Raw genomic sequence first — 26,888 nt, 5'->3', positions numbered from 1 at the left:
AGCAAGGGGTACTTATGCCACAGTATGTACATACCTCTACCTAATCAATGAATTAACCATAAGATTCTACATTCGGATTTGCCCAAAAGCTTTCTTAGCTTTCCATCGCTTACCTGAAAATTATTGGTACCCATCGTCAGACAGAATCGATGTATTCAACTGGCCCAACAATAAAGTTAATAAATCTGTTGATCGCAACTACAGTACATAGATATATCTACAAAATATGGTATCATAGATGGTTCATGAATAACACGTTAAATTAATGGAAATAATTCTCCAAGCATAAAATTTCATCAACATATATTGCAAAATAAAATGACTAGGTAGGGAAGTACATTTTTCAATATGGTAAAATTAATAAACGCTATAAGAAACACAAGTAAAAGGTAACTATTGCGCAAAATCAAGTTTCACATCACAGGTACAATTTAATAATAAAGCGCACAATATTGTCTAAATCTAACATGTTTAATAACAATTATCACAATGCACTGTTTTCAATTGGATACAATTACCATACACAAATTTTGGAAAATTTTCCAATCGTATAACAAATATAATTTCACATACAAATTTTCGAATTAAAAGTGCTTTAAAAAAGTCTGAGAGGATCAGTTTTCAAGTTTTAACAACATATTAGGTATGCACTTGGTTTTAATTAACGGCTAGGAAAAAAAAACAGTTATACAAAATAAATATCTTCATGGGTGGAACACAAAAGAATGGAGGATTATAAAGTAATCAAATTGTGTGGAGACCTTTATCTTAGGTTGAATCAGTGTTGATAGTCATTCAGATTTTTTTTAGCTCAGGGGGGGGGGGTGTCCTTGGAGGGTGTATATACACTCGTAGAGTAGGTGCTCAAAGAGGAAGTATTTTTTAAGAAGTCATGTTTTTTCGCACATCTGGCTCCTACACAACCTGTTACGGTGTATATGTCTAATGTTTATTTCACAGAACGAATCAGTTATGTTTTATTAGCTGCCGATGATAACGAATGTACTTAGTAATATAAGAAAGGTTAGTATGAAAGGATTAATTTATATTTTTGATATTTAATGAATTTAAATTTAGAGTTTAAGATTATATTTTATGTATAAAATTAAATATTAATAAAAATTATTTCAATTTTATTAATAAGTATTGAAGAGTTGGGTTTTATACTTTATTAATAACGAATGTACTAATGTATAAGAAAGGTCTTCTCCTCAAGTAGCAAAAAGAGCAAAATATTTCCTACAGAACTACCATTTTCAAATTGTATGTATTTGCAGTTGAGTCTAAGGCGCATAAAAGCCTTAAGTGAACATGAAGCACAGAGACTGAAAATTCTTACTGAAAACTTAGAACCTACTTCCTATGTGCGCATCCAGAAAACTGTGCATGATAAACACAGTCAAGATAAACAATGAACATTACTACAAACTCACTATCTGCCAATAGAGAACTGTTGACGGCAAACAAGATAATGAATAGGTAAATTTAAAAAGTTGATTTTTTTCAAATGATTAATAATTGTTGGAAATCTGGCAACACAAAGGAGCTGACCATTATACAATATTGCTCTGTTTCATTGCTAGCGCCTCCTTAAAATTGAAAATAAAATTGTGTGAATAGATTTTGAATGGTTCCCAAGATATTATTCATTTTTAAAAATTTATTATATATTTTATTTTATTTTATTTTTTACTGGTTCATTTTTTTTTGGTTTTTGTTTTTGTTTTTTTTTTTTTTAGATTTGTTGGCCATATTGCGCATGGGAAGATATTTGGTGTCAAAGAATTTTCTCAAATAGCCATATTGTCAGGTAGATAATTCTTTAAACAGAATGAGTTTCTGTCAATGCAAACTCAGTTAGATGAATTGTGAGAAATCTTGTGTTTACTCATTGATACTGTAAATAAAATCAAGACATCTGAACTTGAAAACTTCCTTTTTGAATAAAATTCAGCGCTGCTTGTGGTTGAAACAAGATTGATATTTATTTACCAGCCTGTCATTGAAAGACTTAATGGCCAGTCAGTAAATCATGGCCCATATAAGTAAACAAAGAAATATTATCTCCTCATACAAATGAATTAGGTTGTAAAGGGTTCTGTAAACTTGATAGGAATGAAAAAAAACATGCTGTAAACATAGTAGGGCATAGGGCAGAAAAAAACTAGACTTCTTTCTAGCTCTAATGTAAGTAATCTTTCAGTTTAAATCCCCCCCCCCCCGCAAGTTGAATTCATCATCATTAAATTCATTTTAGTTTATTAGTGTTACCACAACTAATAATTTACATAATTTTTGTAAATTAATATTTATCATCACCATAGCTTACTGAGCATATATGTCTTGTTCTTTCAGATCATTGCAGTGGTTGTTCATTAAATTAATTAAATATTGTAGGCTTCAATCCAGTTTTCATATGTGAATTTGCATCAAGTTTTTCTGTACTCATAGAAAAAATTGGAGAATGCGAGTCAGAAAACACCCTCGAACTTGCCACCTGGAAATTGGTTCAAATCAGGACAAGCACTTCAGATAGATCAAAAAATAAATCAAACAAAATTCTATTCAAAGAAGCTGATGGTTTCAAAACCAATTACTGAATAAATACATAATATAGACATTTATTTCTTTTTTTCTCCATTGCTTACAGTTCTTGATAGTACATCACTTTGCAAAGAACAGAGGATATAGTGCTATGTCTACAGTATTAGTAGACACAGTTACTTATCTGGTAACTGAGGTACTGTTGGTAATCATACCTTCAGCATTAATCAGCTAAACTTCAACAACAGAAGCCAGATAGAGGTAAGATAACAATTACATATCAATTAAATACTTATATGCAGAATAATGCTTTTTCTATAAAAAAAAAAAAAGATAAATACTTCAGATGAGCATTATTTTCATTCCAATCAGGGATGGAAACTGTAACTGAAATTTTTAACTGAAATGAATTTTAACCTCTAAAATGAGGCAAAAACTGCAACCGTAACCGTAACCATAACCGAAATTATTGATTTGAAATTTTTTAACTATAACCTTAAGGGGATATTCTCAATACATGGTAGTATATCTGTCCGCCTGCCAAACTTCAAACACATAATTCAGAGCAATTTGTGCATGGAATGGGCTCAAATTTGAAATACATGTTTTTCAAGACCACTAGAACAATCCTGTGCATGCATTTGTCGATACGTTGAGTAGTTTTCAAAAAAATACGATTTAATGGAATGTTGGACTTTTTGAGAAAAATCCAACATTTCTTGAAACTGTATTTATTGAAAAACTATTCAACGCATTGACAAATGCATGCACAGGATTGTTCAAAATGTCTTGAAAAACATGTATTTCAAATTTGAGCCCATTCCATGCATCCGCGGCTCTAAATTATAACATTGAAGTTTGTCCCATTCCGTCCCATAAGACCAATGTAAAATTAAGGCATTTTGGTTATGCTATGAGAAAATTTGGTGTATTGAGAATATCCCCTTAACCAATTCAGTTTTTCGTTTTGGTTAAACACATAATGGTTATTTCTTGAGTAAGAATCTCATTTTTTTGTGTAAGATACGACATTTATTATGATTTTTGAGAAAAAAAGGGCTCAATTTGTCTAAGTAAGTTCTGTGTTATCCACAATAGCCATAGCGCTCTCCATATGTCAATGTACAGGGTGCCAGGAAATATCGAGTACCCCTAAAAAAGTTTTCTATCAAATGCTTTGGTTGGTCACAGTGAATGATAATAATGATAGCACATGATTGGTTGTTGGACTGGCTCTAGATAACATTCCACCAATCATATGCATATATTTCACGTTGCCAACCTATATTTTTAATGAAAAACTTTTTTAGGGGTACTTGATATTTCTGGGCACCCTGTATGTGTACATAAGCAGATGAGTAATAGTGGAGAACAAGACTTTATTGACCAATCCATGAGAAGATGAGAAGAAAGTTTAAAAAATGGCCTAGATGTGCAAAGAGGGCTGTTCCCAAGGAGCCCATCAACTACTCAAGTTGTTTTGTGTTTATAGATTGCAATGAACACTTCTCAGCCACTCATTGTATCATAAATTATAAAATAACAAGTTTCCATCAAACAGAAATGAATAAAGTAGTCTATGTGAATGAAATAAGTCCACAGGAATTAATAATTCATTGACTTGTAAAAGTGTTATATCAATGCTTGTTTGAACAAAAAACTAAAAAAGAACCAGTACTTCTACCTATTGAAACAGTTGGCCTAGAAGACATCATCAAGACCAAATGACAAAAGTAAATTTAGAAAATTGATTTTTTTCAAATAAGCACTAATTTTTGAAAATTTAGCAATGCAAAGGAGCTGATCATTATAGAATATTACTCCATTCCTTTGCTAGCTCCATAAAAAGAAGAAAAATACCTAGTGTGAACAGATTTAGAACAGACTTTTTAAAAATTTCATCACTTATTTTATTTTCTATTCTTTTTTTCTTGTTTACTTCTTCATGAGCAAAGAAGTTGCAGTTTTTTTTTTATAGATTTGTCTGCCATATTGCACATGGGATAATGTTGGGTGTCAAGGAATTTTCTCAATTAGTTGGCTAGACATGTAAGTAATCTTTCAGTTTAAATTCTCCCAAGTTGAATTTTTCATCATTAAATTCATTTTAGTTTATTATTTGTGTAACCACAACAAATAATTTTAATACAAGTTTTGTACATTGATATCATCACTATAACTTACTGAGTGTATGTGTCTCATACTTTCTCACCATTGCAGTGGTCAATCATGAAATTGATTGAATATTGTAAACTTCAATTCAGTTTTCATATGTGAATTTGCATCAAGTTTGTCTGCACTCATAGAAAAAATTGAAGAATGCAAGTCAGAAACCTCCCTCGAGGTTACTGCCTAGAAATTGGTTCAAATCAGGACAAGCACTTCAAATAGATCAAAAAATAAATCAAACAAAATTCTATTTAACGAAGTTGATAGTTTCAAAACCAATTACTGAATAAATATAGACATTTATATCTTTTTTCCTCCATTGCTTACAGTTCTTGATAGTACATCACTTTGCAACAAACAAAGGATATAGCGCTATGTCTACAGTATTAGTAGACACAGCCACTTATCTGGTAACTGGGGTACTATTGGTAAGCATACCTTCAGCATTCATAAGTTATGTCGAAAACTGGACTTTCAAAGAAACTATCTATTTCTGCTAAGCAACTCTAACAATAGAAGCCAGATGGAGGTAAGATAACAATTGAAAGAGCACTATTCCAAAGTGGGATAAGTCCTTTTTCCCAAAAAAATGCGTTTAAAATTTTTGATGTTGACATTTGTTCTGTTTCCAAAGGTTGGTGCACCTTTCCTTTCTTTGGACATAGAACAAATTGCTTGTAGAAAAATTTACTTTGAGTATGTTTCAAGTAGGCAAGTTTACTCATTAGTATTTACTCATTGGTAGAGGAGAAGGTACAATTATGGACCCAGGTACAAATATGGACCCCCCTCTGTTTAGAGAATACTACTAGCGCTGCGGTCACGGTCTGTACTAAAAATTGTTCTAGTAGTGTAGTACTGACGATCTAGTTACATATTTTGGATCGATGCAAAATTCTGTGTCTGCAATCAGCATTTGATTTTTTTTTCATGATTTTTTGTTGCCATTGGAAAATTTTACTCTGTTTTCTTTTAATAATTGATGTACTTCCAATAACGTTCAAAAAAAAAAATTATTAGCGAAATAAGTAGCTCTCAGTGTATACTTTCAGAATATGCTTTCATACTTGTCATTACTTTACTCGATTTTCGTATTTTTTTCCATTTTTCATAAACTGACAAGTTTTTTTACGTTGGTATAAATATGGACCCCTAAATTTTTTCATATAATTTTTCCTAGAATGCTGAGAAAAAAGCAATCAACAAATAAGAGAAGTCCTAAAAGACGGAAATGGGACGAAGAAAGTATAGTACGGGCCATTTTAGAAGTAAAAATAGTAAAATCCAGAAAGTTTGGTTTTTTCTTATGAAAATCGATTTTTTTTAATTTCGATTTTTTTCATGTATTTGATGTTTATTGTCATGCATTCGATGTTTTTTTCATATACTCAAGTTAAAAAACGTCTTTAAATATATTTTCGCATCATTTTCTGCAATTTTTAGATATTTTTTTAGGGTGTCCATATTTGTACCCGAGTCCATATTTGTACCCGAGTCCATATTTGTACCAATTTATGTCACTTTTGTAAAATTCAAATTTCTCCGTGAGTTTTCAACCAAAAAAAAAAATTTTTTTACACAATATACTAGAGTCTTTGGCCTTTCGAATGGTATATTCAAAAAACAAATTTGATAATTTTTTCTACCCTTTAAAGCCAAAAAGCTAGAGGGGGTCCATATTTGTACCTTCTCCTCTAGGCATTTCTTTAAATGGTGCAGTTTCAAGTCAGCTGGTCCATTTTTACTCTTGCATGGTAAGTAAGTACTAGCTATAGAAGTAACTTTATTCAGTCTGCAGCACCTTGGATTTTCCATAAGTTTATCCACTTCATTACTTTCTATAACCCAGCAGTTGAATAATCTTTCAGTTTAAATTCACCCAAGTTGAAGTAGTATAGGAGGAGTCCAAATAAGGCCATTTTTTAGCCCCCTGACAGTTATCGACTGGACCACTCTTAAAATGTTGTAATGAATATCCAAAATACGAATCGGTGGTTGGTTAACTCAAAATGACTATTTCTCGGGCTCAAGGGGTTCCCAAAGTTGTGATTATGAAAAGAACTTTAGGAGCCACTGAGTATTATTTTCAAAAACTTTTGAAGGAAAAATATCTGTTTGAACTCAATAAGCGTTATATACTAGGTGATTTTCCTATTTTCGACCCCTGGGGCAGACATTGGGGAGGGGGGGGGGTTGATTTTTGGAAAATTTTGGAACTTCCATTTTGAACCTACCCTTTTGAGGCCCGCTAAAAAGCGTTTTACAGTTTATGAGTAGGTATGTTGTATGAGATTAGGTGTAGGTTGAGTGAGTTCTTCTACCAAATATTTGAAACATAAGTGTACAGTTTGGATAGGTATATTCACAACTAAACTTGTTATACAAAATGATATCTTAAGCTAGAAATTAGCTTATATTTATATGGGTAATTTAGGCTTAAAACTGACAGTCGTTGTTTTATTGTTATTATTTTATTTTCTCGCCTCTAGTCACGAACCTAGCAAGGCATTGTTTTACGTATGCCTTGTTTTGGTTCGTTGGCCTTCTCTCTACCTATTCGTTCATATTTGCATACTGCAGAGTACCTGAAAGACCTTCATCTTACCAAATTTTAAGCTTAAAACAAAATTTTGGGAACCCCTGGAAAACTAGAAACCAACAATTTGCGCCAAACGTAACATTTTGAGCCTTTTGAGGTATACATTCAATTATCTTGATGAAAAAGTTTAATTAAGCTCCTTGTATATTCGTAATTTTGAACCCTTTTTTTACAGTCCCACTGGTGTTTTAAGCGCATTTTTTCAAATTGATTGAAGAATTTACATTTGAATCGCACTAGCAAGTGCTCAATGATTTTTCATTTGATTTTTCCTATAACTTTGAAAATAAGGCTGTTTGGACCAAATTCTGAGATTTTACTTTGTTGAAATCCTGAAAACGTGAATTTGGGCTTTTTTGCTAAGAGTAAAATATCAGAATTTGGTCCAAAAAAGCGTAATTTTTAAAGTTACAGGAAAAATCAAATGAAAAATCATCGAGCACTTGCCAGTGTGGTTCAAATGTAAATTCTTCAATTAATTTGAAAAAATGTGCTTAAACACCTCTTTTAGGGGTGCCTAAAGTGAGAGGCTCTAAAAAAAGGGTTCAAAATTACAAGTATGCAGGGAGCTTAATTACACTTTTTCATCAAGATAATTGAATACCTATATACCTCAAAACGTTACGTTTGGCGCAAATTGTAGGTTTCTAGTTTCCCAAGGGTTCACATATTTTTGAAATTGCAAAAACATGGAAAACTGGATTTTCGAGTACCAGCAGAAAATTTTATTGAGCTCAAAATTTGGTAAGATGAAGGTCTTTCAGATACTCATAAACTGTAAAAAGCTTTTAATTTAGTGGGGCTCAAAGGAGTTGGTTCAAAATGGTGGTTCCAAAATTTTCCAAAAATCAAACTCCCCCCAATTTCTGCCCCTGAGGTCGAAAATAGGAAAATCACCTCACAAACGTTTATCAAGTTCAAACAGATATTTTACCCTAAAAAAGTTTTTGAAAATAATACTCAGTGGTTCCTAAAATTGTAATCACAACTTTGGGAACCCCATAAGCCCAAAAAATGGTCATTTTGGGTTAATCAACCAATGATTTGTATTTTGGAAATTTATTAGTGATTACAACAAAATTTAATTCTGTAAAACTTTGCTAGATGTATTTTTCACATAGAATGCTTCGTTTCTCCTCCAGATTGATTTCAAAATGGAAATAATGAAAAAATGAGGGGAAATGAAAAGAATGAGCACACTCATAACTAGGAAACCCTGTATATGGAGCTGTGCAAATCATAGGGACTTCTGGGTGGTTTCATATGAATTTTGAAGCTTCAGGGCACAAAAACTGGCGAAACAGTGAAAAATGATTTTTTGAACCGAAGGTTGATTTTCTCTTGGCAGGTCACATATAATCTTTTAATATAAATTCCCCCAAATTGAATTAAATTCATTTTAGTTCATTTGTGATCAAATAATTTTTGTAAGTTTCATAAATTAATATGGGTAGTAATCAAAGACATTTTAGTTATATACTCGTAGATTGCTGGTAGTGCTGGTCCTTCGTATAAAACAAAAGTTTTTTGCCACATGCTGTTTGAATATAGCTGAGTATACGGCATGCGCAGTTCAGTATTGCGCTTAAATTCTTACCACATGTACCAAATGCGGAATGTGTTGTGTTGCACATTCAATTCATTGAGCATGCGCTATACTCAGCTATATATGAACAGCATGAGACAAAGTTGTCAATTTGAATTAGCAATCATATAACTAGAACATTTATGGCAATAATATGCTATAAAGGCTTTTCATATTTTAATAAAATTACACTGAAGCTTAGTATCATAAATTTTTTATTCCCAATTTGAAATATAGAAAGGAGCCCCAAAACAGAATATCAATGATTTCTGTAGCATTGTGTCCAAATTAATTTCCTTTCAGGAATTAGTTTGAAAACACAGAAAAAATCAAACTTTCTGAAACTTTTTGATCTCATGAAAAGTGTAGGTATTGATGCATAACCTTTCATCAAATCATTATGACTTACATTTATGTATGTACTTCTTTCATTTATTGTTTACAGGCATTTTTTTGGGCATAGAATGGCACTGTTGTTGATCCTGACAAGTGGATCTTTTTTAAGAACAGAGGATATGGTACTGTGTCTACGGCAATTCATTAGTTACTTTGTTGGGTTGAGTACCATTTCATACTGAGCCATTGGGAAGAATGGTAGTGCAGATACCATACTCAATTGTAGGAATTTGTTTAAACAGTGCAGTTTCCAGTCAGCTGGCTCATATTTACTCTTATATGGCAAGTACTAGCTATAGAAGTAACTTAGATTCATTTTTATGAGTTAATCCACTTCCATTGCTTTCAGTTCTTGATGGTGCATCAGTATTCAAACTAAGTAGGGCTGTGTACTATGTCTGCTGTGTTAGTAGACACAGCTACTCATGCCTTATTTGTTTTGCTGCTGGTGTGCATACCAGCAGTGTTTATCACTAAGTGAGCAGAAGGGCTGGTCATTCCCAGATAGCCTATACTTCATGTATGCATCCTTGACAACAAAGGGATTAGGAGACTACGTAATTAGAAATAATCAAATCGTTATCAGTGTGTGGCTGTTTTTTGGGATGGGGTAAGTGACCTTAATTGTAGAAAAAACACAAATGGTAAGGTACACATAAGTTTTAAATTGTTTTTGGCTAGTTAGGCTAATTTCATTTTCAATTATGGGAGAAACACATTATGTGGATGTAGAAAAAGTAAGCACATATAGTTTTTCTTAACATATGGGTATATTTTCTGTAACCCAGAAGATAATCTTTCAGTTTAAATTCATTCAAGTTGAATTTTCCATTGAATGTTAAATTTATTTTAGTTCATTTGTGTGCAAATGATTATTGTAAAGTTCCATAAATTAATATCTATTGGTAATAATCAAACATGAAAAAATGAAACCTTTTAATTCATGAAAGTATCGGTATTGATGCATATCAACTTGTGTACCTTTCATATGTATAATCATTATGATTTAAATTTATACTATACTTATTTAATTTATTGTTTACAACCATTTTTTTTTGTATAGAATAGCACTGATGATAATCCAGAGCCAGACATACTAAAAGCAAATTTTGACAAATGGATCATTTTTAAGAACAGAGGATATGGTATTGTGTCTACAGCATTGGTAGACATAGCCACTTATCTAGTATCTGGATTGCTAATGATATGGGTACATTGGGTACCACCAGTATTCATTAGTTACTTTGTTGTGTTGAGTACCATTACATACTGAGCCTGAAAAGCCCAGTTTGGCCCAACCTGTTTCATATCTGGTTCAGGCCAGGGGCCAGGGGCTTTCAGATAGACCCTTGCAGACCTCTAGTATTTATAATTATCCATTTCTTGAAGAAATTGTTGATCTTCTTTCACATGCACACCACTTTCCTTCAACTGTCAAATTTAATAGGACCTTCATACCTAGTGTGAATTTGATTTCTTCTGTTCCTGTGCAGAATATGGGAACCTAACGACCCAGTGAGCCATTGGGAAGAATTTTAGTGATATTCTACTTATTCATAGGAAATGCTTTGAATGCTGTAGTTCAAGTCAGATTGTTAAGCTCTACTGTTGTATGGTAAGTACATACTAGCTATAGAAGTTAGATTTTTCATGAATTTACCCACTTCCATTGCTTACAGTTTATAAGGGTTCATCACTTGGTGAAGAATTCGAGTGCTGAGCACTGTGTGTACTGTGTTAGTGGACACGGCAGCTCAGACCATTTTTGTTTTACTGCTGGTATGGTGTATGGTTACCAACTGTATTCATTAGTCATGTAGTGGATTGGGGGTTATTTGAAAGTGTATATACTTTGTATACATATCATTGATGACAATCAGATTTGGTAACTTTGTTATAAGTAAAAAAACATTTATTTTTACATGTAAGTAAGTAAACATACGGGTACTTTCTATCACCTACCTAATTTGAACCTTTCTGTTTTGCAGGTAAAAATCAAACTTTTACAGAATAGTGTTTGTGGCCCTCGTTACAGAAAAAATAGCTATGCTGATAGTGACACCACTAATGGTATGTACATATACACATAAGTTTTTGATACTTTGTTCATATTTTTTTTAAAGGAGTAGAAGTGTGACTGGTGTTGAATTCTCTCTTACTATCCCTAGTCTACACCTTCCTTTGTTATACCTATCAACCTGTACAATTTAATGATGCTCTTCTCATTTCTCTTACAGAATACTGTACAACCTGGTAGCAATGGTCACAATGACAATCACAAAGATGATGATGGCTGCCACTGTCAACAACAATATGTCTCACTCACCTGCATTAGACAGCAATGTTAGAAGTGTAGAAGAACAAATCCAAACACTACAGTAAGAATATAATGAAATTTGACAGTTAGAGCAAGATTTTAAAAATTGATGTAGTTGATACAACACTCAACGCCAACTGTTTGTGGAGACAATTGCTCAAGCCCTTCAACACACACCTCCGCAGTTGCTGATCTAAGGGTTCCAACCTATTTGTGCTAATACTCAGGCACAAAATCCACTTCTGGTTGAACCCTCATTCCATCCAGTTTCACGTGCTTTGAAGCCCATGACATCCCCCAAGTAAATAATCTTTCAGTTTAAATTCACCAAAGTTGAATTTTCTATTAAATATTTATTTTAGTTCATTTGTGTGCAAATAATTTTTGTAAGTTTCATAAATCAATATAGGTAGTAATAAATAGTTGCACAGGCTTTTCATAATTTAATAAAATAAAACTGAAGCTTCACAATAGAATATCTGCCTTTTATAGCATTGTGTCAAAATTTCCTTCAAGAATTAGTTTTAACCCTTTATCACCAAATATTGGTTTTTCATCCCACCTCCAATTTTTTTACATTAAATCGTTCCTTGGGCATCTCTAAGCACCATAAGTTTGTTACAGATTTTTTCCTAAACTCACACTCAAGATATTGAGTGAAATTTTTTGTGGGGATACCTACTAAGGATATACATAACATACTGAAAAATTTTCAAAATTGGTTGAAATGGGGCCGAGAAAAGTGTTATTGAAATTTCAGAAAAGAGGGGTTCCTCAAAAAGGGGAGGGGATGTGGATCTGAAATTTTTCACGCGGAAGTTTCTCAATGGTACCCATCTTCCATGCTAATATCAACTCGAACGCTTTCGGGGACCATTTCACCCCTCTTAGGTGCCTATAGTCTTCATGTATTTTTCAGGAAACCCCCCTTTTTTGAATGGTTCTAGCTCCACCCCCCTTGGGGGTAGAAGGACAGTTGATATATCACTAGATCGGAAATTTGACGTAGAATACAAAAATAAAGTTATTTTTGACGTAAAATCAACTCCTCGCGAGAAAATCGCAAAAAACGCCGCGGCGGGACACTTTTCACGCTCTAGCACGCGACACACTCGGGGTACGGGGTGAGACTTTTAGTATGTTCAATAGGACCCCTTCCATACAGTATCCCGCAAAAAAACCTTTTGTAGGAATTAGTCCGAATAAATTCTCTTGTTCGAGCGAACCTTGCGCATTCGTGTATATTTTTTACACGAATGCATCCAGCCACCCTCCATCCCTACACATTCCATAACGTCCGTTATAAACCGCTTTCTCATTTCCCCCTGCACCCCTTCATCCCCAACTATGTTTCATCATCCCTCTTTTGTCCATCCGGTTCCACTGCTCGCCATACTCTCGCGCCTTCGTTATTCAGTTCTCTCTTAGCCCTATGTAACGTATGTATCGATGTGATATTTCTTGCATTAAAACGGTTCGATTAATTATCGTTTTCCGGTTTATTTCCGCGACGTATTTCACCTTTTCATGGTCCTCCGAAGCGCCGGATTAATTATCCGTGTTTAATTATCGTTTTCGCGATAAAAAACCACGATTTTCGCGACAAAAACCACGATTTTCCCTGTCCGCGAAGTGAACTAAGCGCTATGGCGTGCTAAACGATCGTACGTCGTGCGGTGACGTAGTGTCGCGGTGTGCCGCGATGTGTCGCGAGTGAGAGTCGCGTTTTGTCGCGCCTATGCGGTGATCGCGTGCCTTTCCGAGGCAACAACGAGCCTACGTGGCGGTGAGCTCCTTTTCAAGCGAGCGTTCTGCTTTCCTGAAGCAAATCAACATGCCTTCGTGGCAAACAAACCTATCTACACGATAGCATCCCCTGGTGGCCACCAGATCAACGAGTAACGAGTACGTAAGTCACTGCGACACATACCACCGCTCCACCCCCACACTACGCACCAACACGACGACGCGCCTATCAGTAACGTATTTTTTATACCTTTTCTTGCCTGTATCAACGTATTTTGTATCCTTTTTTTGTATCAACGAACCGAACGATGGACAATCTAGTCCGTCAACGTGGTGTTATTAAGGGTAAGCTTACCCGACTAGCGAAGCTGGAAGCTGACCAACTTGCTGACGATCCCTATGTCAACGTAATTTCCGATCAACTAACGAAAATCGAGAACGAATTCGAAACAATCCAGGTGCAAGTTGAGCAGCTCCAAACGCCGCTAGGAGAGGGTGAAGTGGACCCTCAGGAGGTTGAGCGAGAGCGATTCGAGTCGCTGGCCTTCGAACTGCGGATGCGCCTTGAGAGAAAACGCAACGAGCTGAACTCTGTACGCACGATGTCTGTCTCTGCTCCAACCTCCGGAGCCTCAGAACCCCACCTCAACCACCCAGGCATAGCTCGCATCAGGCTGCCAAAAATTGAGCTGCCAGATTTCACCGGCAATTGGGAAGAATGGCCCACTTTTTACCAGCTATTCACCAAGTTAGTCCATGAGGACCCCCTTGTGCCGACTCCAATCAAATTCCAGTATTTGAAGTCGTACTGCAAGAAAGAGGCTGCTCAACTAATTGAGTCAATAACGCTCGAAGATGGTGATTACGAGTCAGCTTGGTCTGCGTTGAAGAAACGGTACAACAACCCTCGTCTCATCATTAACCGGTATTTTCGAACCATGTTTGAGCTCCCCATCGCCTCCACTGACTCTTCGCTGCGCGGATTGGTGGATAACTTCCAAAAATCAGTTCGAGCTCTTGCTGCACAACATTTACCCACGGATCAATGGGACGCGATCCTCATGTACCTACTTTCGACAAAGCTCTCCCCCGGCCTCCGGCGCCAATGGGAGATAACCCAGGAGGATTCTACTCAGTTGCCTGCCCTCAGCGAACTGGTGAATTTCCTGGAGCAGCGAGCCACTGCCGCGGAAGTACTCGCCAGCTCATCCGCACCCTCAACGACCCCCAACACCGAAAAACGTCCTCCGAGTACAACTGTGCAAAATCCTCACAAGCGAAAGCCAGAAACCAAGTTCACGCACCTCACCACTCAAACCAAGGAACCATGCCCCATCTGTAAGGAACCGCATTACGCCTTCCAGTGCCCAAAATATGCCCAGCCATCCCTTACGGAGCGTGAAAAATTGGTCACTAAGCATCGTCTATGTGGGAACTGCCTGAACCCGAATCACACAGCCGACAAGTGCAGATCAACCAAGTGCAAGAAGTGCGGCAACTCGCACCACACTTCTCTCCACAAGGACAGCGCACCCCTGCCTCCGTTGAACCCTCATGCCCAGGTGTTCTCCGGACTGACACTCAACTACCAGCACCCACCTGCCTCCCTACCGCCTGTGTGCATGCCGTGCATGGAGAGCATCAGAGGCTCGTACGTATGGTTGTTGATTCGGTACTTTAATCACCGAACGATTAGCCAAGGAGCTGAAGCTGAAACCCACGCAGGTTTTCGTCAAAATGGAAGGTATTGGCGGCACTTCAGCAACGGCACCGCAGTTCGCCACCACCCTCACCATTCGTTCACGTCACTCGCCATATGAGATCGAAGTTTACGCCAAAATCTTGCGAACTATCACGCATTATACATCGCAGATAGCTCCTGAGGTCATTGACCTGCTCCAACAACCAGGTGTGCCACTGGCTGACGATTTCCGCTACGATTCGCCAATTGATATCCTGTTGGGAGCAGAATATTGGGCCACCATCATGCAAGCTGGAAAGCTTGAACTCACCTCTAGCATCCCACCTTTGCTGAATTCGAATTTTGGCTGGTTGGTGTCCGGTAGTATGATGCTCACCCCCTCCGCTCCTTCTGCCGCCGATATGTGCTGTTTCACTTTGGAAGAACAACTCCGTCAATTCTGGGAAATTGAGGATGCGCCCATAGTCTCGTCACTTTCTCAGGTCAAGAAATTGACCCCAGCCGAGCTGGAATGTGAGACCTATTTCACCAAAACCACAACTCGCGATCCCACTGGTCGTTATGTCGTCAGATTGCCATTTAATGAAAAAGTCTCTCAACTAGGCAACTCCTATCGCACAGCTGAGCGACAATTCTACCAAATTGAAAACCGAATGCGACGCGACTCCGACTACCGTGCAAAGTACCATGCAGTGATGCGAGATTACGAGCGTCTGGGCCACATGCAGCCTGCCAAAGCGTCTGAAGGCTCAAATTACTTTCTACCGCATCATGCTGTTACGCGACCAGACGACCCTGCCAAATTTCGCGTCATTTTCAACGGCTCTCAGAAAACTAGCACTGGTATTTCGTTGAACGATGTTCTACACATTGGTCCTGCCATTCAACGCCAACTATCGCCAGTTTTTGCCGGATTTCGTCGCCACCTTGTTGCTTTCATGGCTGATATGGAGCAAATGTACCGTCAGATTGGAGTCAACTTCACAGACATCCAATACCAACAAATACTTTGGCGTTACTCTCCAAATGACCCGTTACTCGCTCACTACCTGACCACCGTCACCTTTGGCGTTGGACCATCTGCCTGGTTGGCTCTACAAACCAGTGAGCAACTTGTAGCTGACAAAGGTCACAATTTTCCAGCTGCCGCGCCAGTCCTCCTTAAGGATCGTTACATCGACGATGTATCATCAGGTGCGGAGTCCATTGAAGCAGCTCGCCAGCTTGTAAGTGAGCTCTCTCAATTGTGCGCTAGAGGCCAATTCAACTTACGGAAATGGGCTTCCAACGAACCAGAGGCGATCTCCAACGTCACCCACAAGGCAGAAGCAAAAAGTTTCTCATTTGACAAGGATGGTCGATATTCCAAGGTCCTTGGTATGTTGTGGGAAACTGACTCTGACGAACTCGCCTACCATGCCAACCTGCCAGAAATTGAAGGAACCCTTACCAAACGAAAGCTTCTTTCATATCTTTCAAGGATTTTTGATCCACTTGGTCTTCTCTCACCAATAACGATCGTTGCCAAATGCCTTCTCCGAGAGCTATGGTTACAGCCTGTTACGTGGGACGCACCACTGAGCCACGACATCAAAGCTGCCTATAACACATTCAGGTCTCAAACGAATGAGCACCTCCACCGCATCCGAATACCTCGTCATGTTGGACTGTCACCTACAGTAACCTACTCCTTGCATGGCTTCAGCGATGCATCCGAAACTGCCTACGCCTGCTGCGTTTACATAAAGGTCACCTTTGATTCTGGAAAATCAATGACGCACTTAATCGGTGCAAAAACGCGTGTGGCTCCAGTGAAAACTATATCAATACCGCGCCTGGAGCTATGTGGAGCAGTGTTGCTCTCACGCACCATCACTAGCCTCGCTGATACGTATCCCTGCGTCAAGGAGCAACGTTTTGGTTACACCGATTCGACCATAGTGCTCTCCTAGTTGAGCAAGGTCCCATCAACTTGGCGAACGTTCGTTTCGAATCGCGTCACCGACATCACCAACCTGTTGCCACCAACTCAATGGCATCATGTACGATCTCAACACAACTCAGCAGACATCGCATCTCGCGGTACCAATGCTGAAACACTTGCGACATGTTCGCTATGGTGGAGCCCCCCTCTACCTCCTCCACCATCGTCTTTTCAACTCAACGCTGTCAACTCAAACGCCGTTACCAAAGAGCAACGAAAAATCTGCTTGACTACCTCCACTACCTACTCGATCAAGTCCCACATCATAGCGAAATATTCCTCTCACCCCAAGATGTTGCGAGTTTTCGGTTTGATCAACCGTGCCATTGCCAGGTTCAAAGCTTGTGACAATAAATCTAGGAAGAAAATCCACAAACTACCACTTGCAGAATGTGAAAAAATGGTCGTACTCGATGTTGAGGAGCTTGATTTTGCGCGAACTGAGCTCATAAGAGTTGCTCAAGAGGAAGCTTATCCCGAGACCTTCCAAAGACTGCGTCAACAGCGCCCTCTCAAAAAACGCGACCCTCTCCGACGTCAATCTCCAAAAATTGATGAAAAAACTGGTCTACTTCGAGTGTGTGGCTGAGCTCAAAAGGCCAAACTTCCGCAAGAAGTGCTCTACCCCATCATTTTGCCTTCAAAATCCAACTTCACCATCTCCCTAATTCGCCACCTTCATAAGAGCAACTTGCACGCTGGTCCGACCTTGGTCATTTCAATGATCCGCTACAGATATTGGATCTTGAATATTCGTGACGTCGTCCGTCGTCTCACCAACCGCTGTGTCGGCTGCCGCTGACTCAACGCGGTCTCGCCTATCCAGCAACCTACTGGAGACCTGCCCATCTGCCATGTCACTGTGCCGCCTCGCCCATTCACTGACGTTGGCACTGATTATGGTGGTCCCATCAATGTACGATTTTCGCTAGCACGCAAATCAACTAGCACCAAGGCTTACATTGCGTTGTTTGTATGCATGGCCACCAAGGCGGTCCACCTGGAGTTGGTCAGCGATCTGACGACCGATGCCTTTTTAGCCGCTCTAGAACGCTTCATTGCTCGACGTGGTTTGCCAGCCAACATATACAGTGACAATGGCACCAATTTCGTTGGTGCAGCGCGAAAGCTGACGGAGGTGGAGGCTTTCCTCAAGTCGTCAAAAAATGAGATAACGCAGCATCTCGTCAACAAAAGCATCCAATGGCACTTTATTCCTCCATATGCGCCAAACTTTGGTGGCTTATGGGAGGCTGGCATAAAGTCTGCCAAACGACTCCTCACCAACTCGATGCAAGGGCGATTACTCACCTTTGAGGAGGTATCTACGATCTTGGCGCAAGCGGAAGCGGTCCTGAATTCGCGCCCTCTTACACCACCAACGAGCGACAATCTCGAGGCACTCACTCCAGGCCACTTTCTCATTGGCGCTCCTCTCCTCGCCTCTCCAATCACCAACGCTGCCGGCGAGCAGCTCACGTTAACGAAAAGATGGCGTATGGTCCAAGAGGTGTCTCAGTCCTTCTGGTCACAATGGAAAAGAGATTACCTCGCCGAACTCCACAACCGAGCCAATCCGCAACCGGCCACTCCGCTCACTGTCGGCGAAGTCGTGCTCATCCGGGACGAGAGCCCTCCTTTAACCTGGCCCATGGCCAGAATCGAGAGCCTCCATCCCGGAGAGGACGGAGTCATCCGAGTAGTGACCTTGAGGAGTAAGAACGGGCTCACAAAACGAGCCGTGTCCAAAATTATTCGATTATTGGTTGATACACCTTAAGTGTATCAACAGGGGGGAGTATGTTCGAGCAAACCTTGCGCATTCGTGTATATTTTTTACACGAATGCATCCAGCCACCCTCCATCCCTACACATTCCATAACGTCCGTTATAAACCGCTTTCGCATTTCCCCCTGCACCCCTTCATCCACAACTATGTTTCATCATCCCTCTTTTGTCCATCCGGTTCCACTGCTCGCCATACTCTCGCGCCTTCGTTATTCAGTTCTCTCTTAGCCCTATGTAAATAACGTATGTATCGATGTGATATTTCTTGCATTAAAACGGTTCGATTAATTATCGTTTTCCGGTTTATTTCCGCGACGTATTTCACCTTTTCATCTCTCGTTTCACCTAAAATTCCTGTACTAAAATATGATTTAGAATAAGTAAGTGGTCATTGTACATTAGTAAACACATTTTTTGTGCAAGCAACACCATAAATCTTGTTCCTGGTGCATATTATGCTGACATACTGTTAGCTCCTCAAAATGTTTAATTCAAGCAGGTCTATTAAACAATTTATGAATAGGCCAGTATTTTGTGGTCAGCTATAAAATGTCAAAATCAACCAAAGAGTTGAAGAATCTTTAAAAATAACTTTTAAATATCCAGTGTCACTGATAACATGTTGGAATTCACTTTATGATGCTATAAGTGATCTTTATAAAAATATTAACAGAGAATCCATTACACAATTCCTGTTTCAGAAAGTGGGGAAAAGCAGATCGAATCAATTCTTCAGACTATAGGTATGAATATGACTGACTTCTATTTAAAGAGTCATTTGACAAAATGGGACAGTAACTAATCATGAATATTTTGTCTGATTACTGATGTAAAATATATTAAAATGTGAATGGTCTGATTGCTCATACCACTGATTGGTATCAGGGAGAAAATTATTTATTGTGGAAGTTTCTTGCCTACAATTCACACAATTTACTCTAAATCTACCAATAAATTAAAATAAACATCAGCTTTAGTTGTCCTATCCAAATTTCCCAACCAATTCAAACCATTCATAACATTAGATTTTTAGCAAGATGCTGTCAGATTTGCCTTGTGTGCCATAGTTTTACATCCTGTGCACAAGCTCAATTGGAAAGTTGTAGATCTTAGTAATAGTATGACTATAGAAGTACAGAAACCGAAACCATAAGACCTCTCATAAAAGATGTGGTTAAAAATTCAGTAAGAGAGATTTGGCTAAAAGGTTTCTAGAGTAAACAATGTCCATAGTTTTCAAAACCAAGAAACATCTATAACAAAATGAAAATCACAGTACAATTTCTTCGAAAAGGTCAATGATACTGAAAGGGAAATTGAATTTATTAATAATTTGATTGAGACTAAACTAAGTGGCAACTAGGAGTCAATCTGGGCTTGATGAATTTTTTGGAATGCAAAAAGCTACCCAAGTAATCAATACTTTAATGTCATAGCAAGAAAAATCAAACACAATGTATTAATAAAACTGACTGTAGATGGCCCCCCTTTTTGTCATCTGGTGAAGATGTTCGTTATCAGAAATTTGTGAACAATTGAAAGCTATGGTCCTTGAAAAACCTTAAACCATGCATTGTCTAAATGCTACAGAGTTGATCAAATTATATGGAAGTAACATGCAAAAAGATATTTCCCATTTGATTAAAATGAACAATTTTATTGCATTTCTTTGAGAGTTGCCAAGTTGATGCAAGACCACACAGCTGAGTGTTTAAAAGAGGTTATTCTAAAGCATTTGGAAACATTTGGCATTGGCACAAAGGAGAAAACCATATTAAAAGGTTACCTTTTGAAAATTCAATTAATTTCTATTTCATGTTCTTTTTTTTCCCTGTAGTTTATTACTTATTAGTGTTTGAAGTTGTTAAAGATTCACTGAGAAAAATGTATATGGGAGTACTATGTAGCATCCTTACAAATTTGAAATTGAAACTGATTCACCTTTCTTACCCAGCTGTGGTTTTTGGTTCTGAGGTCTAGATGACATGACCTTTCAGTGCACCAAATTTCAGCTCAATCAAGAGGAAGTGTTGTAAGGGTTCCCTGGTAAAAATTTAGTTGCATTGAAGTGGTTAAAATTTGACTGCATCTTAAAATTTTGTGTTCGTTTAGGTAGGTATTCATTACATCAAAAAAGGAATGAAGGTTGAGATTTTTTTAAACAAAATGCTCAATAAGTCTATCAATGAATGTTCTGGTTGATTTAAAACAAACTATGTGATCATTTTGATGAATATGACAATTCAAGAAGAAAAATCAAAGAACACAAAATTGAACAGAAATGCCGGACTTTAAAAAAAAAACACAAGTAGATAATGACCTGACGTCATAATCGAGGTGAAACTGTGCCTCCGGCGCGGCGTGCTCCCGATCCGCTCGTAAAAAAAACGAGTTGATTTCTATTGTGTTAATTTCCATGGTTATGTATAAAATACTTAGTTTTTTTAAAATAAAAAAGCTGCAGGAATAAGCATCTTTCATCTTCATAAGCAAGCGTCAAAATAATAAATTGAAGACGAATAAAGTTAAGGTAAATTTGATATGTACCTACAAATATTTAAAGATACGAGACTGAAGAAGGATTTGACTATTAAACACGGTAGGAATTTATTCATCTTTCATGTACCTACTTTATGAATTACTCGTACGTGTTTATTTTTAAAAATTGGTAAGTTTTTCATTAAAAAACAATGGGAAATCGAATTGCGAAGGTATATTATTTTATGGCCCATGATACAATTTTGAAAAGTCAGGGTAAAAAGTTTGAGCTTTTCAAGTTGAGTCTCAATAACCTCCGCCTTCCCATTCTCCACATTAGATGTCAGACGTTTCAACATTAAAAAATAAAGGCACTCAAAATTCTTCCAAAAAATTTAGAGTTTTTCAACTCAATGAAACGACGAGGGAATCGTAATTAAAATGGGCTCTTCAAAGTTTTTTTTTTTGTTTTTTTTTTTGGTTTTGAATGGTGATATAACAGGCTCAAATCAACGTGCAAAAAAATTCAGAGCTCTAATCCTTATGATTTCCTTTCGGAAATAATTCAGGCTTTTTCTGTATACGTATACCGGACAAAGGTAGGATGTTATGATGTCAGTAATTAATTTGAAACGGCAAATTCTGAATTTACATCACTCATACTACTCAATCACCGAATTCATCTGACTGGTAATTATCGTTTAATCAAGAATATCACTGGGATAAAACTTGAATCTGAATGACGATTAACTTTCACTTTTTTAAATTATGTAAACGCTAAAAGTTTCCACAGGACACGTGAGAAAAACAAAATACAACGTAAACCGTATTAAAAATAATTTTTAAAAGCGAGTATTCTGTGATTGCGATATTCAAAAGGCGCAAAAAGGTCTCCATCACGCTAACTAAGAAAATTAGCAACAATTCGCGCCACTAATAAATATACGATGAGCGAGATTATTTTTAAAAAGTTTTCCTCTGATCCATTTTTTTGAACAATATAAGAATAATCGTACATATTATTAGTATAGATGCATACTTTTGACTTGACACGTACCAATATGTCGATGCATTATACTTAATTTTTTAGTTCATTTTTTAAATAAGTTGAAGGGAGTAAGGTATAGGAAACTTATACGTACATTTCTGGCAATTATTTTTATAATTTATAAAACGTACTTGAGATGAATATTAATAAGATCGAATTGCCGGTGGCACCGTCTTGCATTCATTCTGGTCCAAAGTATCGTCGATAACAGGTCTATAAGTAATTTTAACCTGAAACAGAACACATCCGAAGAATTAAGAAATCATTCTCGATTTTCAATCAAATCCTGTATCATAAAATATCGTACTTGTCCCGTCTTCGGATCCATCGCAGTCAACGTATGCTTTCTCCAATGCTGCTCCAATGGTTTACGCGTCTGTCCTTCTAACGGTTTCGAGTAATCATATTCGTCTATTCTTGACTGCAATAAATTAACACATAAATGAAAGTGAACAATTTGTCACTTTACAGAATTCTTTTTTTTTTTTTTTTTTGCGCGTAAACCTACTTTAAAATCTTCTCTGGCATGAGCACCTCTGGTTTCCTTACGATTTTCAGCAGCGTATACGGTTTGTACAGCGTTCAACATGAGGTTTTGCAATTCCAACGTTTCGACTAAATCTGTATTCCAGATTAAACTTCTATCTTGCACTTTGACACGAGCCAATGATTTATATAACTCCGTCATCTTCGAACATCCTTCCTTTAATGATTCTTCGGAACGGAAAACGGCTGCGTGAGATTGCATAGTTTTCTGCATAGCTAATCTAATTTCAGACGTAGGTGTATCGCCGTTGGCGTTTCTAGTGCTATCTAAATTGCTCACTGATTCTTCGCCAATGTTCTGTAAAAAGAATTTAAAAAAATGAATGATTAGAACACGATCAAAGTGAGTATTAATATTCTAAAACTTGAATTGAGTCATCTTACATCTTTCGTTGATTTGATTTTTTCACCGGGTACATGTTCTTGGGCGATTGTCTTCGCGCAAGCACGACCGAATACGACTAAATCCAGCAATGAATTGGCTCCTAGACGGTTAGCACCGTGAACGGAGGCACTGGCGGCTTCGCCACAGGCATATAATCCAGGTACGACTTTATCACTACCGTTTTCGTTAATCAATACCTTAACAGAAAACATAGATTTTAAAATTACATTCATCATTGATGTTTACGAGTACACTTTTTTCAAATCAACACTCACTTGGCCTTTATAGTTCGTAGGAACACCTCCCATATTGTAATGAACGGTGGGCAATACTGGTATAGGTTCTTGGGTCACGTCTACGCCGGCGAATATCATCGCCGTTTCTGAAATACCTGGTAATCTCAAAGCCAACTGTTCTCGAGGCAAATGATGCAGTTGTAAATAAATATGGTCTTTTTCCGGTCCACAACCCCTGTAAAAAGTGAAGATAACACTTTAACCATTACGAAATATTATGAAAGGTACATACTATTTATTACAAGGCAAATAAGGTTATCTACATAGAATTTCGATGGGGCTTACGAAGAAAAACAAACAAATCCTGGGCTTATCGTTATCAGAATAGTACAAATTTCGGAGACGATAATCTTACAGAGTAGGTCTAGATGCTCGGGAAAGATCGCGAAGGGCCATTTAAACCAACTCGAGCGTTATAAATAATCGTATAAATCAAGCCATATCGAAATCCATTTGCGAAATTATCTTAATCTAAATCGCTGATGAATTTGAATTAGAATCTGAGCTGCCGATGATTTAATTTTCAAAATATTTGACATTAATACTAAAAAACAAACAACGTAGCTTTACGAAACTGAGCCAACTCGTTCATAAAATATCGTCATCGTATTAGTTCATTATTAAAAATAATCATCTATGTATTGTACCTTCCTTCTCTGATCTCAATAGTCATCGATCTACAGACAACATCACGTGATGCTAAATCTTTGGCAACAGGAGCATACCGTTCCATAAACCGTTCTCCTTCGCTATTGACGAAATATCCACCCTCACCACGACAGCCTTCGGTCACCAAACAACCAGCTCCATAAATTCCTGAAAAAAAAATCGTAATAGAATCGCCAGTTTACAAAAATAAATCTGTCTTTTTCTAGTATTACATTAATCAATTCAATCACATAGACATTAGCTTCAACGTACATAATTAATTAAACACATCAAGTCAATCAAAGTAACGTACCAGTAGGATGAAACTGTATGAATTCGAGATCTTGATTGACCAAGCCAGCTCTGGTAATCATAGCTGTACCATCACCAGTACACGTATGAGCCGATGTACAAGAGAAATAAGCTCGTCCGTAACCACCGGTAGCTAAAATCTATACCATAATATCAATTAGATCGATAAATTTCGAATTGCTTCTTCGATTGGAATAAATTTACCGTATTTTTAGCTCTGAATCGATGAATGGACCCGTCTTCTAGACAAAAAGCAATCACACCGACACATTCTCCATCCTCCATCAGTAAATCCAAGGCGAAATATTCGATGAAATAGTGACAATCGTAACGTAAAGATTGACCGTATAAAGTATGCAGCAATGAATGTCCAGTTCGATCAGCTACGCAGCAGCATCTATGAGCTTGTCCTCCTTTACCGTATTTTAAACTTTGTCCACCGAACGCTCTTTGGTAAATTTTACCATCTTGAGTTCTACTGAATGGTACACCTAATTAAAGCAATTTGATAAATTAATTCCGTCGTAATTAAGTATTCAGGTATTCTACGTATTGTGTTCTATGTTTAGTATCGATGTACAGACCGAACGATAAGGAACGTATTAATTAAGCTTGAGAAATAATATGGAGTAAAATTACCGTAGTTTTCCAGCTCGCAGACAGCTTTGGGTGCTTCTCTCGTCATATAATGAATTGCATCTTGATCACCCAACCAATCCGAACCTTTCACCGTATCGTACCTGAGACATATAAACACGTATGATGCAACTTTCTGGCAATTTTCAAATTTCAAACGAACGCTAGCATATCGAGAACTGATCTCGAACAAGCTATTATACGGTTCACAATACACAATATTGTGCAACACATGTTTTGAACGATGAGTTAAAATGTACTAGAAATATATTTACATGTGCCACTGCCAATTATCATCTTCCATATTACCCAAAGCAGCATTAATACCTCCTTGGGCAGCAACCGTATGAGATCTCGTAGGGAATAATTTAGTAATAACAGCTGTTTTAAATCCTTCTTCGACTAAACCAAATGCTGCTCTCAGACCGGCACCGCCAGCTCCTACGACTATCGCATCGAAACTATGATCTACTACAGCATATGAGTCAGATATCTGAAAAAAAAAGGCAAGTGAGAGTTGATTAATGATTTCCGTATGTATTATTCTGAGATAGAAATTTGCATCTGTGGTATTTTATACGTAGACGTACATCATTCGAAACACTGCAGGCTTTGTCTGATTTTCCCAAGTGTAGAGCTCGACTGAGACAACTTGCATCATTCGCGAGTTCATTCTGTAAAATAAATCAAACGTTATGCATTAGTTTTTCAGCGAATAGTAGTGTAGCTGAGTACATTGCCGTATTATTGGAGAATACCGGACACACCCAGTTGTACAGAAGTAAACTGTTTTGCTATGATCAGAGCTCAACATTATGCTCATAAAATAATACCAACTAAGTTTAGGTAAAATAATACGTAATTATATAGTTCTGAATACTTACTAAACGAGAAGTGATACACTTTGGACGAAGAACCGGGTTTCTGATAAATGCGTTCATGATTTGGCATAGGTAAATTAAACACACGCAGAAGAGATCACGAAACGACGAAAGTTCGGTAGTTTTATTTCGAATGGTATACGAATATTTTCGTACTTCAAAAAAACAAAAAAATTCTCAAAATATCGCTAGGTACCTACTACCTACAGGGTGGACAGAAATATCGGGTACCCCTAAAAAAGTTTTCTGCTAAATACTTCGGTTGGTCACAGTGAATGATAATAATGGTAGCACATAATTGTTGTTAGACTGGAGAGATAACATTTCACCAATCATATGCATCTATTTCACGTTGCCAACCTATATTTTTAATGAAAAACTTTCTTAGGGGTACCCAATATTTCTGTCCACCCTGTAGTAGGTACCTACTTACGTGACGAAAAATTTGACTAAAACGACTAAAGCACACTGCACTGCACACTTGTGACCTTGCTGATCACGTGTGCTTATCCTGAACATCGTGAACGTATTAAAGTAGTTTTAACGATTTTTTAAAATAAATATTAAAGCATAAATTTTGACCGGCGACAGCATGGGCATAGCGACAGCTGTTTTCCTTTGCTATGCGCATGCTCGTGGACTTGGAGGTTTTTGTTGTACAATAGTTGTGCACATGTGTAGGTGCTAGGTGTTTAGCCAGCTGTTAACTATCTAGCCTAGCCCTAACGATGTAGTGTGCACTTTCACTTTATTCTTTTCAGTTTTTACATTAATATAGATAGGTATTAATTTTAGGTATTGTTGTACTGTATTGAACACAAGCAGGTG

At 37.5% G+C, this 26,888-nt stretch overlaps 2 protein-coding genes across 5 annotated transcripts; one reads left to right on the top strand and one right to left on the bottom strand.

Moving 5' to 3' along the window:
- Positions 1-286: 286 nt before the first annotated feature.
- On the bottom strand, positions 287-26,634 carry LOC135848785 (succinate dehydrogenase [ubiquinone] flavoprotein subunit, mitochondrial-like). 4 transcript variants are annotated; one of them, XM_065368785.1, is made up of 14 exons: positions 26,494-26,634; positions 26,064-26,215; positions 25,770-25,853; positions 25,455-25,672; positions 25,183-25,283; positions 24,748-25,034; positions 24,545-24,683; positions 24,231-24,399; positions 23,563-23,758; positions 23,287-23,484; positions 22,865-23,200; positions 22,664-22,777; positions 22,488-22,586; positions 287-2,497 (listed from the first exon to the last, which is right to left on the bottom strand). In XM_065368785.1, the coding sequence occupies exons 2-13, from the start codon at positions 26,118-26,120 to the stop codon at positions 22,500-22,502; spliced, it is 1,986 nt and encodes a 661-aa protein (XP_065224857.1). In that variant the 5' UTR covers positions 26,121-26,215; positions 26,494-26,634; the 3' UTR covers positions 287-2,497; positions 22,488-22,499. The 4 variants fall into 4 exon arrangements, with proteins under 4 accessions (XP_065224857.1, XP_065224854.1, XP_065224856.1 ...); XM_065368782.1 differs by having other exon boundaries at positions 287-22,586; XM_065368784.1 differs by having other exon boundaries at positions 287-22,586; positions 26,490-26,589.
- On the top strand, positions 15,094-17,010 carry LOC135847061 (uncharacterized). The gene has a single exon (XM_065366455.1). The coding sequence runs from the start codon at positions 15,094-15,096 to the stop codon at positions 17,008-17,010; it is 1,917 nt and encodes a 638-aa protein (XP_065222527.1).
- Positions 26,635-26,888: the final 254 nt, after the last annotated feature.

Source organism: Planococcus citri, chromosome 5 (genome assembly GCF_950023065.1).
Source record: "Planococcus citri chromosome 5, ihPlaCitr1.1, whole genome shotgun sequence".
Classification (NCBI taxonomy): Eukaryota; Metazoa; Arthropoda; class Insecta; order Hemiptera; family Pseudococcidae; genus Planococcus; species Planococcus citri.
This window is presented reverse-complemented; position numbering and strand designations above follow the sequence as displayed.